This window comes from Conger conger, unplaced genomic scaffold, assembly GCF_963514075.1.
Source record: "Conger conger unplaced genomic scaffold, fConCon1.1 SCAFFOLD_203, whole genome shotgun sequence".
In the NCBI taxonomy this organism is placed as follows: Eukaryota; Metazoa; Chordata; class Actinopteri; order Anguilliformes; family Congridae; genus Conger; species Conger conger.
The window spans coordinates 1-17,000 of record NW_026890395.1 but is presented as its reverse complement, the minus strand read 5'-3'; the positions used below and the strand labels follow the sequence as shown (position 1 = coordinate 17,000).

The window sequence follows — 17,000 nt, the reverse complement described above, 5'->3', positions numbered from 1 at the left end:
TATGTGTTCTGTCAGTGTTATGTGTTGTGTTCTGCGTGTTCTCCTGACTGCGTGTTCAGCGTGTTCTCCTGACTGCGTGTTCAGCGTGTTCTCCTGACTGCATGTTCTGCGTGTTCTCCTGACTGCGTGTTCTCCTGACTGCGTGTTCTCCTGACTGCGTGTTCTGCGTGTTCTCCTGACTGCGTGTTCTGCGTGTTCTCCCGCTCCGCAGCACGGCAGTAATCTGATCGGCATGACGGATCTGAACGTGCCGGAGCAGCTGTACCAGTACATGGTGGGGGGGCACCGCCGCACGCACCTCGCCGCGATCAACCGCTACCGCTCACCCAGCTACCAGATAAAGGTACACACCACTATCAACCGCTACCGGATAAAGGTACACACCACTATCAACCGCTACCAGATAAAGGTACACACCACTATCAACCGCTACCGGATAAAGGTACACACCACTATCAACCGCTACCGGATAAAGGTACACACCACTATCAACCGCTACCAGATAAAGGTACACACCACTATCAACCGCTACCAGATAAAGGTACACACCACTATCAACCGCTACCAGATAAAGGTACACACCACTATCAACTGCTACCAGATAAAGGTACACACCACTATCAACCGCTACCACTATCAACTGCTACCAGATAAAGGTACACACCACTATCAACCGCTACCAGATAAAGGTACACACCACTATCAACCGCTACCAGATAAAGGTACACACCACTATCAACCGCTACCAGATAAAGGTACACACCACTATCAACCGCTACCAGATAAAGGTACACACCACCATCAACCGCTACCAGATAAAGGTACACACCACTATCAACCGCTACCAGATAAAGGTACACACCACTATCAACCGCTACCAGATAAAGGTACACACCACTATCAACCGCTACCAGATAAAGGTACACACCACTACCAACCGCTACCAGATAAAGGTACACACCACTATCAACCGCTACCAGATAAAGGTACACACCACTATCAACCGCTACCAGATAAAGGTACACACCACCATCAACCGCTACCAGATAAAGGTACACACCACTATCAACTGCTACTGCTCACCCAGCTGCCAGATAAAGGTACACAGGGCAATTGCTTGCTCATAATTTGCTTTGGATTCAAATCCTTTTCTGTAACCAGAAGGTGGGGTTTCCACTTTTTGAGAGTATTTTATAGGTTCTAATACAACAGACAAGCTGAGCAAAGCACCGGAAAGTATTTGAATGTAGAAGATGACGTATTTGGCCAGATGTGGTCGCGACTCTCCTGGCTGATTTCCATGGCACCCGCCGGCCTGGTGCTCCAGCTGGTCTCTGAGCACAATTTAACCTGCGTGTGCGTACATAGCAGCCCTGTGAAACTCAACACTCATTCAACCCTGAGGCCGCTGAAGTTCTCGACGCTAAAATGGGTTCAACTTTGCAGTAATTTTGCCTAATTTTGCACATGTTCTGCATTAAGCTCTTCTGCTGATTTCTTTGCCTTTTTACGGACTAATTTTACTCCTTCATGGCCAGTCTAACTGCTCTTCCCTGTCCCCTGACGTAGGCACAGCTGTTTAAAGTCTGTGTTCTATGTGGTGGATTTTTACTGCTGCAACTTACCCAACCTGACAATAAAGATTTACTGAACTGAGCTGAGAGGAACGTGTTCAGGTGCTGCACCTTGCAGAAGCATACCTCCCAAGGAAGCCAGTTCTGCTCTTAATTATTTCATTTGCTCACTCATCTTGATCTGATGTTCGTATAAGCACCAGCAACACAGACTGCAATCCTAATGTGTATCCTAAAGATTTAATTTTGTGCGTGTGTGCGTGTGTGCGTGTGTGCGTGTGTGCGTGTGTGCGTGTGTGCGTGTGTGCGTGTGTGCGTGTGCGTGTGTGCGTGTGTGAACAGGAGGGTGACACCATCAATGTGGACGTGACCGGCCCTGGAGCCACCCTGGCACTGGCCATGATCTACCTGAAAACCAACAACAGGTAGGACTGTGTCCAGAGACCACTGATAATACCGATTCCTCCTGCCTGTGTCTCACACTGTTCTGTTCAGAAAGCCTTTACTCGTCCTTTAAAGAATGGTAGCTGCCCTTATGGGGGCTGCTGGTATATGCAGTTGGACATTCCAACAATCCGCTGACAGCTTGGGACCCTGCTAAATGAGAATGAACGCCTCTATCTCTGTTTTCAGTGACCCTGTGACCTCTGCTCCTCTCCCTCAGGTCCATAGCTGATTGGCTGCAGGCTCCAGACACCATGTTCCTATTGGACTTCATCAAACCCGAGTTCCTGCTGCTCAGGGTGAGTGGGCGGGGCAGCTCTGTGTGACGCTCTCTGATGTGGCCTGTAGCGGCTCCAGTAGCGTGCTCTGATAGGACGAGGGAGCTGTGACATCACGGACAGCGGCTGTGACATCACGGACAGGCGGCTGTGACATCACGGACAGGCGGCTGTGACATCACGGACAGCGGCTGTGTGGTGCAGTGGTCAGGGAGCTGGTCGGCTGCTTGCAGGCTCACTGAATCGCTTCAGCAGATATCCAGCTGTTTCCATGGAGACTGTGTCCAGACCACTGCCCCTATGAGGCCTGACATCACAATTATGCGATTAGAATGGTCTCCGATGACATGAGAATGAAATGGACAGAGTTGGAGAACCCTGGCTTGTAAACAGTGTGTATAGCAGTGGGGGGGTGGACTGTGTAAACAGTGGAGAGCAGTGAGGGTGGACTGTGTAAACAGTGTGTAGAGCAGTGGGGGGGTGGACTGTGTAAACAGTGTGTGGAGCAGTGGGGGGGTGGACTGTGTAAACAGTGTGTATAGCAGTGAGGGGGTGGACTGTGTAAACAGTGTGTATAGCAGTGGGGGGGTGGACTGTGTAAACAGTGTGTATAGCAGTGGGGTGGTGGACTGTGTAAACAGTGTGTATAGCAGTGAGGGTGGACTGTGTAAACAGTGTGTGGAGCAGTGGGGGTGGACTGTGTAAACAGTGTGTGGAGCAGTGAGGGGGTGGACTGTGTAAACAGTGTGTATAGCAGTGGGGGTGGACTGTGTAAACAGTGTGTATAGCAGTGAGGGGGTGGACTGTGTAAACAGTGTGGAGCAGTGAGGGGGTGGACTGTGTAAACTGTGTATAGCAGTGGGGGTGGACTGTGTAAACAGTGTGTATAGCAGTGAGGGGGTGGACTGTGTAAACAGTGTGTATAGCAGTGGGGGTGGACTGTGTAAACGGTGTGTATAGCAGTGAGGGGGTGGACTGTGTAAACAGTGTGTATAGCAGTGAGGGGGTGGACTGTGTAAACAGTGTGTATAGCAGTGAGGGGGTGGACTGTGTAAACAGTGTGTATAGCAGTGAGGGGGTGGACTGTGTAAACAGTGTGTATAGCAGTGAGGGGGTGGACTGTGTAAACAGTGTGTATAGCAGTGAGGGGGTGGACTGTGTAAACAGTGTGTATAGCAGTGAGGGGGTGGACTGTGTAAACAGTGTGTATAGCAGTGAGGGGGTGGACTGTGTAAACAGTGTGTATAGCAGTGAGGGGGTGGACTGTGTAAACAGTGTGTATAGCAGTGAGGGGGTGGACTGTGTAAACAGTGTGTATAGCAGTGAGGGGGTGGACTGTGTAAACAGTGTGTATAGCAGTGAGGGGGTGGACTGTGTAAACAGTGTGTATAGCTGTGGGGGTGGACTGTGTAAACAGTGTGTATAGCAGTGGGGGGTGGACTGTGTAAACAGTGTGTGGAGCAGTGAGGGTGGACTGTGTAAACAGTGTGTGGAGCAGTGAGGGTGGACTGTGTAAACAGTGTGTGGAGCAGTGAGGGTGGACTGTGTAAACAGTGTGTGGAGCAGTGGGGGGTGGACTGTGTAAACAGTGTGTGGAGCAGTGGGGGGTGGACTGTGTAAACAGTGTGTGGAGCAGTGGGGGTGGACTGTGTAAACAGTGTGTATAGCAGTGAGGGGGTGGACTGTGTAAACAGTGTGTATAGCAGTGAGGGGGTGGACTGTGTAAACAGTGTGTATAGCAGTGAGGGGGTGGACTGTGTAAACAGTGTGTATAGCAGTGAGGGGGTGGACTGTGTAAACAGTGTGTATAGCAGTGAGGGGGTGGACTGTGTAAACAGTGTGTATAGCTGTGGGGGTGGACTGTGTAAACAGTGTGTATAGCAGTGGGGGGTGGACTGTGTAAACAGTGTGTGGAGCAGTGAGGGTGGACTGTGTAAACAGTGTGTGGAGCAGTGAGGGTGGACTGTGTAAACAGTGTGTGGAGCAGTGGGGGGTGGACTGTGTAAACAGTGTGTGGAGCAGTGGGGGTGGACTGTGTAAACAGTGTGTATAGCAGTGAGGGGGTGGACTGTGTAAACAGTGTGTATAGCAGTGAGGGGGTGGACTGTGTAAACAGTGTGTATAGCAGTGAGGGGGTGGACTGTGTAAACAGTGTGTATAGCAGTGAGGGGGTGGACTGTGTAAACAGTGTGTATAGCAGTGAGGGGGTGGACTGTGTAAACAGTGTGTATAGCTGTGGGGGTGGACTGTGTAAACAGTGTGTATAGCAGTGGGGGGTGGACTGTGTAAACAGTGTGTGGAGCAGTGGGGGTGGACTGTGTAAACAGTGTGTGGAGCAGTGGGGGGTGGACTGTGTAAACAGTGTGTGGAGCAGTGGGGGGTGGACTGTGTAAACAGTGTGTGGAGCAGTGGGGGGTGGACTGTGTAAACAGTGTGTGGAGCAGTGGGGGTGGACTGTGTAAACAGTGGAGAGCAGTGAGGGGGTGGACTGTGTAAACAGTGTGTGGAGCAGTGGGGGTGGACTGTGTAAACGGTGTGTGGAGCAGTGGGGGTGGACTGTGTAAACGGTGTGTATAGCAGTGGGGGGTGGACTGTGTAAACAGTGTGTATAGCAGTGGGGGGTGGACTGTGTAAACGGTGTGGAGCAGTGAGGGGGTGGACTGTGTAAACAGTGTGTATAGCAGTGAGGGGGTGGACTGTGTAAACAGTGTGTATAGCAGTGAGGGGGTGGACTGTGTAAACAGTGTGTATAGCAGTGAGGGGGTGGACTGTGTAAACAGTGTGTATAGCAGTGAGGGGGTGGACTGTGTAAACAGTGTGTATAGCTGTGGGGGTGGACTGTGTAAACAGTGTGTATAGCAGTGGGGGGTGGACTGTGTAAACAGTGTGTGGAGCAGTGAGGGTGGACTGTGTAAACAGTGTGTGGAGCAGTGAGGGTGGACTGTGTAAACAGTGTGTGGAGCAGTGGGGGGTGGACTGTGTAAACAGTGTGTGGAGCAGTGGGGGTGGACTGTGTAAACAGTGTGTATAGCAGTGAGGGGGTGGACTGTGTAAACAGTGTGTATAGCAGTGAGGGGGTGGACTGTGTAAACAGTGTGTATAGCAGTGAGGGGGTGGACTGTGTAAACAGTGTGTATAGCAGTGAGGGGGTGGACTGTGTAAACAGTGTGTATAGCAGTGAGGGGGTGGACTGTGTAAACAGTGTGTATAGCTGTGGGGGTGGACTGTGTAAACAGTGTGTATAGCAGTGGGGGGTGGACTGTGTAAACAGTGTGTGGAGCAGTGGGGGTGGACTGTGTAAACAGTGTGTGGAGCAGTGGGGGGTGGACTGTGTAAACAGTGTGTGGAGCAGTGGGGGGTGGACTGTGTAAACAGTGTGTGGAGCAGTGGGGGGTGGACTGTGTAAACAGTGTGTGGAGCAGTGGGGGTGGACTGTGTAAACAGTGGAGAGCAGTGAGGGGGTGGACTGTGTAAACAGTGTGTGGAGCAGTGGGGGTGGACTGTGTAAACGGTGTGTGGAGCAGTGGGGGTGGACTGTGTAAACGGTGTGTATAGCAGTGGGGGGTGGACTGTGTAAACAGTGTGTATAGCAGTGGGGGGTGGACTGTGTAAACGGTGTGGAGCAGTGGGGGGTGGACTGTGTAAACGGTGTGTATAGCAGTGGGGGTGGACTGTGTAAACGGTGTGTATAGCAGTGGGGGTGGACTGTGTAAACGGTGTGTATAGCAGTGGGGGTGGACTGTGTAAACGGTGTGTGGAGCAGGGGGGGTGGACTGTGTAAACGGTGTGTGGAGCAGTGAGGGTGGACTGTGTAAACAGTGTGTAGAGCAGTGGGGGTGGACTGTGTAAACAGTGTGTATAGCAGTGGGGGTGGACTGTGTAAACAGTGTGTGGAGCAGTGGGGGGTGGACTGTGTAAACAGTGTGTGGAGCAGTGGGGGTGGACTGTGTAAACAGTGTGTGGAGCAGGGGGGGGTGGACTGTGTAAACAGTGTGTGGAGCAGAGGGGGTGGACTGTGTAAACAGTGTGTGGAGCAGAGGGGGTGGACTGTGTAAACAGTGTGTATAGCAGTGGGGGTGGACTGTGTAAACGGTGTGTATAGCAGTGGGGGTGGACTGTGTAAACGGTGTGTATAGCAGTGGGGGTGGACTGTGTAAACGGTGTGTATAGCAGTGGGGGTGGACTGTGTAAACAGTGTGTGGAGCAGTGGGGGGTGGACTGTGTAAACAGTGTGTGGAGCAGTGAGGGTGGACTGTGTAAACAGTGTGTGGAGCAGGGGGGGGTGGACTGTGTAAACAGTGTGTGGAGCAGGGGGGGGTGGACTGTGTAAACAGTGTGTATAGCAGTGGGGGGTGGACTGTGTAAACAGTGTGTATAGCAGGGGGGGTGGACTGTGTAAACAGTGTGTATAGCAGTGGGGGGTGGACTGTGTAAACAGTGTGTGGAGCAGTGAGGGTGGACTGTGTAAACAGTGTGTAGAGCAGTGGGGGTGGACTGTGTAAACAGTGTGTGGAGCAGTGGGGGTGGACTGTGTAAACAGTGTGTATAGCAGTGGGGGTGGACTGTGTAAACAGTGTGTGGAGCAGTGGGGGGTGGACTGTGTAAACAGTGTGTGGAGCAGTGGGGGTGGACTGTGTAAACAGTGTGTGGAGCAGGGGGGGGTGGACTGTGTAAACAGTGTGTGGAGCAGAGGGGGTGGACTGTGTAAACAGTGTGTGGAGCAGAGGGGGTGGACTGTGTAAACAGTGTGTATAGCAGTGGGGGGTGGACTGTGTAAACGGTGTGTATAGCAGTGGGGGTGGACTGTGTAAACGGTGTGTATAGCAGTGGGGGTGGACTGTGTAAACGGTGTGTATAGCAGTGGGGGTGGACTGTGTAAACAGTGTGTGGAGCAGTGGGGGGTGGACTGTGTAAACAGTGTGTGGAGCAGTGAGGGTGGACTGTGTAAACAGTGTGTGGAGCAGGGGGGGGTGGACTGTGTAAACAGTGTGTGGAGCAGGGGGGGGTGGACTGTGTAAACAGTGTGTGGAGCAGAGGGGGTGGACTGTGTAAACAGTGTGTATAGCAGTGGGGGGTGGACTGTGTAAACAGTGTGTATAGCAGGGGGGGTGGACTGACGGTTGTCATGCTCATTCTCTCAGACTCTGGCTCGCTGTCTGATCATGTGGGAGGAGATCAAGCCCGAAACTGACTGGGTGACCAGCAACGTGCCGAAGGTGAGCTCACCTGAGGCCCTCCTGCAAACGCTGCGACTCCGCTAACGTGCTAACATGCTAACACAGGCAAACATCAGCCTTTCTGCTTTGTGCCTTTTCCTTGTATGCTGACTGTCTTCTAGTTGAACACTTGTTTTTTTTTACAACTTGCAAGAATGGTAATCTGGTTTTGAATGCTTCAAATGGCCTTAGATGACTTATCAGCCGATATGTAGTTCTGTTGTGCAGATTTCTAGATAAGGGAGACCTTTTGAGTCATGTAAGAGTTGCCTAGATGATATTCTGAGAAGACTGGGAAAGCGTATTCATTATCTCCGCCCCCCCAGATCATCCAGGAGAACCTCGTTCTGCAGGAGGACGTTCCGTTGTCCGAGGATTTGGACATAGAGACTCTGACGTGAGTGTGACCTCTACTCAAAAGTGTATGACGGATCCACTAATTGGTTTCCACTAATTGTTCAGGTAATTTCCTGGCTGGAAAGAAAACCGGGGCCAGATGTGATGATCCCTGGTGTACGGGCTGATTTGAAGGCGAATTGGTGTGGGTGCTAACGTGCTAACGTGCTAACGGTGTCTCCCCCCCACAGCCAGGCCCATGATTACATCGCAGCTGGGGCCTGCTTGGCGGTGGGGTTCCGCTTCGCTGGGTCCGCCAACTCCGACGCGTTCGACTGTCTGGTGAGAGCCCGTCCGTCTGCACCCCCCTCGCCCCGCGCCGTGCAGCCTGGTCCCGAAAGGGCTCTGCATCCCTCGCCCCGCGCCGTGCAGCCTGGTCCCTAAAGGGCTCTGCCTCCCTCTCGCACCGTGCAGCCTGGTCCCGAAAGGGCTCTGCATCCCTCTCGCACCGCGGCGTGCAGCCTGGTCCCGAAAGGGCTCTGCATCCCTCTCGCACCGTGCAGCCTGGTCCCGAAAGGGCTCTGCCTCCCTCTCGCACCGCGGCGTGCAGCCTGGTCCCGAAAGGGCTCTGCCTCCCTCTCGCACCGCGGCGTGCAGCCTGGTCCCGAAAGGGCTCTGCCTCCCTCGCACCGCGGCGTGCAGCCTGGTGGGGGTTTCAGCCCAGCACGACGACACCTGACTCTTGCTTGATTGTGGACCGTGATTAGTTAATTAGTTCACTCATGCATTACATTACATGACAATGTTATCCTGTAAGGCTGTGAGGCTGTGTAACGTTGTGGCTGTGAGGCTGTGTAACGTTGTGGCTGTGAGGTTGTGTAACGTTGTGGCTGTGAGGCTGTGTAAAGGTGTAACTGTGACTGTGATGCTGTGCAATGTTGTGGCTGTGAGGGTGTGTAACGTTGTGGCTGTGAGGCTGTGTAAAGGTGTAACTGTGTGACTGTGATGCTGTGCAATGTTGTGGCTGTGAGGGTGTGTAACGTTGTGGCTGTGAGGCTGTGTAACGGTGTGGCTGTGAGGCTGTGTAACGTTGTGGCTCTAAGGCTGTGTAAAGGTGTAACTGTGTGACTGTGATGCTGTGCAATGTTGTGGCTGTGAGGGTGTGTAACGTTGTGGCTGTGAGGCTGTGTAAAGGTGTAACGGTGTGGCTGTGATGCTGTGTAAAGGTGTAACGGTGTGGCTGTGAGGCTGTGTAAAGGTGTAACTGTGTGACTGTGATGCTGTGCAATGTTGTGGCTGTGAGGGTGTATAACGTTGTGGCTGTGAGGCTGTGTAAAGGTGTAACGGTGTGGCTGTGAGGCTGTGTAACGTTGTGGCTCTAAGGCTGTGTAAAGGTGTAACTGTGTGACTGTGATGCTGTGCAATGTTGTGGCTGTGAGGGTGTGTAACGTTGTGGCTGTGAGGCTGTGTAAAGGTGTAACTGTGTGGCTGTGATGCTGTGTAACGTTGTGGCTGTGTAACGTTGTGGCTGTGAGGCTGTGTAACGTTGTGGCTGTGAGGCTGTGTAACGCTGTGGCTGTGAGGCTGTGTAAAGATGTAACGGTGTGGCTGTGCTGTTGTTTCTCCTCAGTACGGTTTTGCTCGGCGCTTCCTGGACTGCCTGAACACTTCCGCTGCTTCTCTGGTGAGTACCTGGGAGGGTGAAAGTTTTCTCATATTTAATATAATTTCTAAACCTGGAAATCTATACTCTTTAGTTTTGTAGTCTGTGCCCTTGGTTTCTAGGGGAGTTCCATAGAACGTAGTTCTGCGCGCATGTTCACCGTTCCCCCCCCCCCCCCCACAGGTGGGCTACTACAACGTGAAGACGTGTCTGAGCATGGTCCTGCTGGCCGTCTCCATGGTGATGGCGGGGTCGGGGAACCTGCAGGTGCTGCAGCTGTGCCGTCTGCTGCACAAGCGCACCAGCGGGGAGATGAACTACGGCTTCCACATGGCCCACCACATGGCCCTGGGGCTGCTGTTCCTGGGCCGGGGCAGGTGGGGATGCTGCTCCTGGGGGGGCGGGGGGGGGGCTGTATGTTCTCTCTGTGTGCCGTGTGCGTGGAGCGCTTTTGTGCAGTCACCAGGTCTTACCTGGGCTTGCAGGGTAAGTGGAGAGGGTCAGTAGGGAGGGTGAAGGGTGGAGTTGGGCTTGCAGGGTAAGTGGAGAGGGTCAGTAGGGAGGGTGAAGGGTGGAGTTGGGCTTGCAGGGTAAGTGGAGAGGGTCAGTAGGGAGGGTGAAGGGTGGAGTTGGGCTTGCAGGGTAAGTGGAGAGGGTAAAGGGTGGAGTTGGGCTCAGGCCCTCGAGGAGGGTTGGGTGGTGTTTGGTGGGAGTAGTCTGGGGGATTGATGCGTTTTTCGGTGTTTGGCAGGTACACCCTCAGCACCTCCAACTCTGCCATCGCTGCTCTCCTCTGCGCCCTGTACCCCCACTTCCCCGCACACAGCACCGACAACAGGTACGCCAGCACACCTGCCCGTGTCCATGGGAACAGCCTTTCTGTTCATCGCACCAGCGTTAGGTACTCAGCTGTGTGTCTGAGAGATCAGGGGTCAGGTGTGTGTTTCTGTGGTTGAAGCTTTGCCCTCTCTCTCTCCCTTTCTCTGTCTCTCTCTCTCCCCCCTCTGTCTCCCTCTCCTCTCTCTCCCTTTCTCCCCCCCTCTCTCTCTCTCTGTATGTTGGGTTAATGTCTCTCTCTCAGGTATCACCTGCAGGCCCTGAGGCACCTGGTGGTTCTTGCAGCAGAGCCGCGGCTGCTGGTCCCGGTGGACGTGGACACCTGCAAGCCCTGCTACGCCCTGCTGGACGTCACCTACAAGGTCCTGCCTCACCACGTCAACACACTAACATCTAACCCTAACCCTCACATCTAACCCTAACCCTAACCCTAACCCTGCTACGCCCTGCTGGACGTCACCTACAAGGTCCTGCCTCACCACGTCAACACACTAACATCTAACCCTAACCCTCACATCTAACCCTAACCCTAACCCTAACCCTGCTACGCCCTGCTGGACGTCACCTACAAGGTCCTGCCTCACCACGTCAACACACTAACATCTAACCCTAACCCTCACATCTAACCCTAACCCTGCTACGCCCTGCTGGACGTCACCTACAAGGTCCTGCCCTCGTCAACACACCGCCCAACAGAATACGCCAACCCTGCCCAACATGCTAAAACCAGCCCAACACACCAGCACCATCCAATATGCTAACATCGCCCAACATGCTAAACCCAGCCCAACACACCAGCACCATCCAATATGCTAACATCGCCCAACATGCTAAACCCAGCCCAACACGCTAACCCTGCCCAACATGCTAAAACCAGCCCAACACACCAGCACCATCCAATATGCTAACATCGCCCAACATGCTAAACCCAGCCCAACACGCTAACCCTGCCCAACATGCTAAAACCAGCCCAACACACCAGCACCATCCAATATGCTAACATCGCCCAACATGCTAAACCCAGCCCAACACGCTAACCCTGCCCAACATGCTAAAACCAGCCCAACACACCAGCACCATCCAATATGCTAACATCGCCCAACATGCTAAACCCAGCCCAACACGCTAACCCTGCCCAACATGCTAAAACCAGCCCAACACACCGGCACCATCCAATATGCTAACATCGCCCAACATGCTAAACCCAGCCCAACACGCTAACCCTGCCCAACATGCTAAAACCAGCCCAACACACCAGCACCATCCAATATGCTAACATCGCCCAACATGCTAAACCCAGCCCAACACGCTAACCCTGCCCAACATGCTAAAACCAGCCCAACACACCAGCACCATCCAATATGCTAACATCGCCCAACATGCTAAACCCAGCCCAACACGCTAACCCTGCCCAACATGCTAAAACCAGCCCAACACACCAGCACCATCCAATATGCTAACATCGCCCAACATGCTAAACCCAGCCCAACACGCTAACCCTGCCCAACATGCTAAAACCAGCCCAACACGCTAACACTGCCCAACACGCTAACTCCACCCAGCACGCTAACCCTGAACACCACCCAGCACATGGCATTGCTATAATTGCAAAATTCCTTCTGGAGTTAAAATGGGTGGTCCACCCAATGTGACCCAGAAGATCAGGTGGCAGCCAGTGTGATTTCTGAGAAAAGTGCGATTACTTTCTGGGAGTCAAGGTTGTGCCACCACTCCTTAAACCTCCAGAAACATGAGTATCACAGGACTGGCCCGGATCTGTTCAGTTTATAAACAGAGAAGTGGCTCAAACTGCTTTATTGTTGTATGAAGTGGCTCCCCTCTCTTACCCTCTCCTCCCCCTGACTGTTTCCTTGTTTTGGCTACAGAGTGGGGGGCGGGGGTGGGGGGGAGGGGGGTTCTATCTCCTGAGGGTGCACACCCAGACACACCCCTCTCCTCCTTTCCAGAACATTCCGTTGTGATGACATTTCATTTCCTCAGAAACCCACAGCCAAAAGCTGCTTTTGTTTGTGCACCAGATGTACACACAGTCTGTAGATGTGTCTGCTTGCATATATGCTCACCACACACACACACACACACACACACACACACACACACACACACACACACACACACACACACACACACAGCACACAGCGCACACACACAGTGCACACACACAGTGCACACACACAGTGCACACACACAGTGCACACGCAGCACAGACACATCACACGCACACACACACACAGCGCACACACACACGGCACACACACACACACACAGCACACACGCAGCACAGACACATCACACACACACACACACACACACACACACACACACCCACACACACACACACACACACACACACACACACACACACACACACATGCACTGCGCTGTCAGATCTCTCTCTGCCCATCACTGGTGAAAGTGAATGGGAGTGCGATGTCTGTTGGCCTTAATGCGGTATGACTTGTGTGAGGGTTATTTTCTGCTGTCTGTGTGTGCGGTTTAAAGGTCCTGCGATTAGTGATGTCACGGCTGGATGACTAATGATGACTGATGTGATTGAGGCTGTGCTGCTGAAATGGCCCCCAGCACCGTGCTCTGCTGCAGATGTGTGCGTGCGTGCGTGCGTGCGATTCTCTTTTGGCATTGCTATAATTACAAAATTCCTTCTGGAATTATAATGGGTGGATGGTCCACCCAATGTGTTTTCAGATTTTTCCCTTTTTCTCCCAATTTGGTGGCCAATTGTACCCTATCTATACCAATATAGTATATATCTATACTATATATACTTTTCAGAGTATGTATATAATGTGTGTGTTGTAGGAAACTCAGTGGTATGCGTGTGTGTTTGTGTTGTAGGAGACGCTGTGGTATGCGCGTGTGTGTGTGTGTGTGTGTGTGTGTGTGTGTGTTGTAGGAGACGCAGTGGTACAGGTGTGTTTGTATAATGTGTGTGTGTGTGGTAGGAGACGCAGTGGTGTGTGTGTGTGTGTGTGTGTGTGTGTGGTAGGAGACACAGTGGTACAGGTGTGTGTGTGTGTGTTGTAGGAGACACAGTGGTACAGGTGTGTGTGTGTGTGTGTGTGTGTGTTGTAGGAGACGCAGTGGTACGGGTGTGTGTGTATAGTGTGTGTGTGTGTGTGTGTTGTAGGAGACGCAGTGGTACGGGTGTGTGTGTGTGTGTTGTAGGAGACTGTTAGGGAAAAATGCCCTTTTTAACATTTCACAGGTGAGCATCGTCTGATGAAACAGATCCAATAAAAACACAACAATAGCTATTCTTCTCTTTAACTTTCGTATTTATTTGCAAAGAAATGACTGAAAGTGAGAAAGCTTACCGGCTTTCTGATTTGAATCAGACACAGTAAGACTCTTATACACACTTTTCCAGAAGGGGGGGCTTTACCAAAACAAAAAGACATGAAGCTGGCCACGAACATTTATCAGTATTTTGTCTTCTGAATACCCCTTGTTGATGACCTTGCTGTAAGACCAGAGTGTGCTAGCTGAGAGGCAGAGACATTAAGGTCAAAGGCTGTCTGTCTGCTGGAGAGAGACAGAGAAAGACTCATAGTAAGCACTCAATTCAGAAAGTGGTCTAATAGTAATAAGGATTATCATTAAAAGGTTATTTGTAATCATGTGATTGTCTTTGTTAACACACATTGTCAATTAAGAAAATGACCCTTACATTTCCCTCTTTTTATCATTTCATTTCAACACATAATGTGTGTGTTGTAGGAGACGCAGTGGTACAGGTGTGTGTGTGTGTGTGTGTTGTAGGAAACACAGTGGTACAGGTGTGTGTGTGTGTGTGTGTGTGTGTGTGTGTGTGTGTTGTAGGAGACGCAGTGGTATGTGGTGTGTGTGTGCGTGTTGTAGGAGACACAGTGGTACAGGTGTGTGTGTGTGTGTGTGTGTGTGTGTGTGTGTGTGTGTGTGTTGTAGGAGACACAGTGGTACAGGTGTGTGTGTGTGTGTTGTAGGAGACACAGTGGTACAGGTGTGTGTGTGTGTGTGTGTGTGTTGTAGGAGACACAGTGGTACAGGTGTGTGTGTGTGTTGTAGGAGACAGTGGTACAGGTGTGTGTGTGTGTGTGTTGTAGGAGACACAGTGGTACAGGTGTGTGTGTGTGTGTGTTGTAGGAGACACAGTGGTACAGGTGTGTGTGTGTGTGTGTGTGTGTTGTAGGAGACACAGTGGTACAGGTGTGTGTGTGTGTGTTGTAGGAGACACAGTGGTACAGGTGTGTGTGTGTGTGTTGTAGGAGACACAGTGGTACAGGTGTGTGTGTGTGTGTGTGTGTGTGTTATAGGAGACGCAGTGGTATGTGTTGTGTATGTGTGTGTGTTGTAGGAGACACAGTGGTACAGGTGTGTGTGTGTGTGTTGTAGGAGACGCAGTGGTACAGGTGTGTGTGTGTGTGTGTGTGTTGTAGGAGACGCAGTGGTACGGTGAGACCACAGTGGAGTTGATGGCCCCCACCATGCTGCCTGAACTCCACCTTCTCAAACAGGTACCGTCTCCGTGGAAACATCCTCACACCACAACTCTTATATACTGCTTCATAGACCCTTTTACAAATTAAAATTGTTTGTTTTCTGCAGATCAGAGTTAAAGGACCAAGATACTGGGAGCTGGCGATTGATATAAGCAGAGGAACTCAGCATTTACAGTGAGTTTTGAGTGTACACAGGAACTTACCGTTTACAGGAAGTGTTCAGTGTACACAGGAACTCCCCTTTTTAAAAATCGATTATTAAATAATAAACATATTGAGACAAGATATGATCTTTTTAATGGCATACACGAGTGTTTAGTTGAGCCTGGCATTGCCTTGGTAACCGCGCCCTGTTGCAGGTCGATCCTGGCGCGGGACGGGGTTCTGTACGTGAAGCTCCGGGCGGGGCAGCTGCCCTACAGGGACGATCCGCGCGGCTGGAAGAGCCTGTCCGCCCCCAACGTCCGCGAGAGGCACACCTTCAAGGTACCTGTGTGTGTGTGTGTGTGTGCCTGTGTGTGTGTGCCTGTGTGTGTGTGATCCTGTGTGTGTGTGATCCTGTGTGTGTGTGTGTGTGTGTGTGTGTGTGTGTGTGTGTGAGCCTGTGTGTGTGTGTGTGAGCGCCCCCAACGTCCGCGAGAGGCACACCTTCAAGGTACCTGTGTGTGTGCGTGTGTGTGTGTGTGTGTGCTGTGTGTGTGTGAGCGCCCCCAACGTCCGCGAGAGGCACACCTTCAAGGTACCTGTGTGTGTGTGTGTGTGTGTGCGTGTGTGTGTGAGCCTGCGTGTGTGAGCCTGCGTGTGTGAGCCTGCGTGCGTGCGTGCGTGCGTGCGTGCGTGCGTGCGTGCGTGCGTGCGTGCGTGCGTGCGTGCGTGCGTGCGTGCGTGCGTGCGTGCGTGCGTGCGTGCGTGCGTGCGTGCGTGCGTGCGTGCGTGTGTGTGTGCGATCGTGTGTGTGCGAGCCTGTGTGTGCGAGCCTGTGTGTGCGAGCCTGTGTGTGCGAGCCTGTGTGTGCGAGCCTGTGTGTGTGTGTGTGTGATCCTGTGTGTGTGTGAGCCTGTGTGTGTGTGTGTGTGAGCCTGTGTGTGTGTGTGTGTGATCCTGTGTGTGTGTGATCCTGTGTGTGTGTGAGCCTGTGTGTGTGTGTGTGAGAGCCTGTGTGTGTGTGCGATCCTGTGTGTGTGTGCCTGTGTGTGTGTGTGTGTGTGTGTGTGTGAGATCCAGCTCCTTCCCTCACACTCTGCCATCTGTAGACCAGGGCCCTGTTTCACAAAGCAGGGTTACTGAGTCCAGCTAACACAGTAATCCTGCTTTGTGAAACAGGGCCCAGTTATCCAGCTAACGCAGTAATCCTGCTTTGTGAAACAGGGCCCAGTTATCCAGCTAACGCAGTAATCCTGCTTTGTGAAACAGGGCCCAGTTATCCAGCTAACTCAGCAATCCTGCTTTGTGAAACAGGGCCCAGTTATCCAGCTAACGCAGTAATCCTGCTTTGTGAAACAGGGCCCAGTTATCCAGCTAACTCGGCAATCCTGCTCTGTGAAACAGGGCCCAGTTATCCAGCTAACGCAGTAATCCTGCTCTGTGAAACAGGGCCCAGTTATCCAGCTAACTCGGTAATCCTGCTTTGTGAAACAGGGCCCAGTTATCCAGCTAATGCAGTAATCCTGCTTTGTGAAACAGGGCCGTTATTCCTTGTCACACACCGTCTCAGCCTGGGGGTGTAATCCCTGGAGACTGGCGGTGGTATTAACGTTGCCCCCCCCCCCCCCCAGGAGCTGTTTTAATGCCCCCCCCCCCCCCTTTTCCGCAGCCGAGGACATCTCCACCTTCACCTCAGACCCCGCCCTGGTCTCCTTCGCCGAATATTTCTGCAAGGCCGCCGAAAACATGAATGATGTGAGTTTACACATTCACTGACACACTGCACTATGAGGCTTATTCACTGACACTGCACTGTGAGGCTTATTCACTGACACTGCACTATGAGGCTTATTCACTGACTCACTGCACTATGAGCTTATTCACTGACACACTGCACTATGAGGCTTATTCACTGACACTGCACTGTGAGGCTTATTCACTGACACTGCACTATGAGGCTTATTCACTGACACACTGCACTATGAGGC

The 17,000-nt window shown here is 52.2% G+C and overlaps 1 protein-coding gene across 1 annotated transcript; it reads left to right on the top strand.

The window, feature by feature from the left end:
- Window positions 1-211: 211 nt before the first annotated feature.
- Window positions 212-16,767, top strand: LOC133120175 (anaphase-promoting complex subunit 1-like; the record flags this gene model as incomplete). Its single annotated transcript, XM_061230252.1, has 14 exons — window positions 212-343; window positions 1,917-1,999; window positions 2,239-2,317; window positions 7,438-7,512; window positions 7,839-7,909; window positions 8,100-8,190; window positions 9,479-9,532; window positions 9,695-9,888; window positions 10,263-10,349; window positions 10,593-10,710; window positions 14,806-14,883; window positions 14,975-15,042; window positions 15,228-15,354; window positions 16,687-16,767. Coding segments are annotated over 14 exons (1,338 nt in total), but the record flags the coding sequence as incomplete, so codon positions are not given.
- Between the last annotated feature and the right edge of the window lie 233 nt (window positions 16,768-17,000).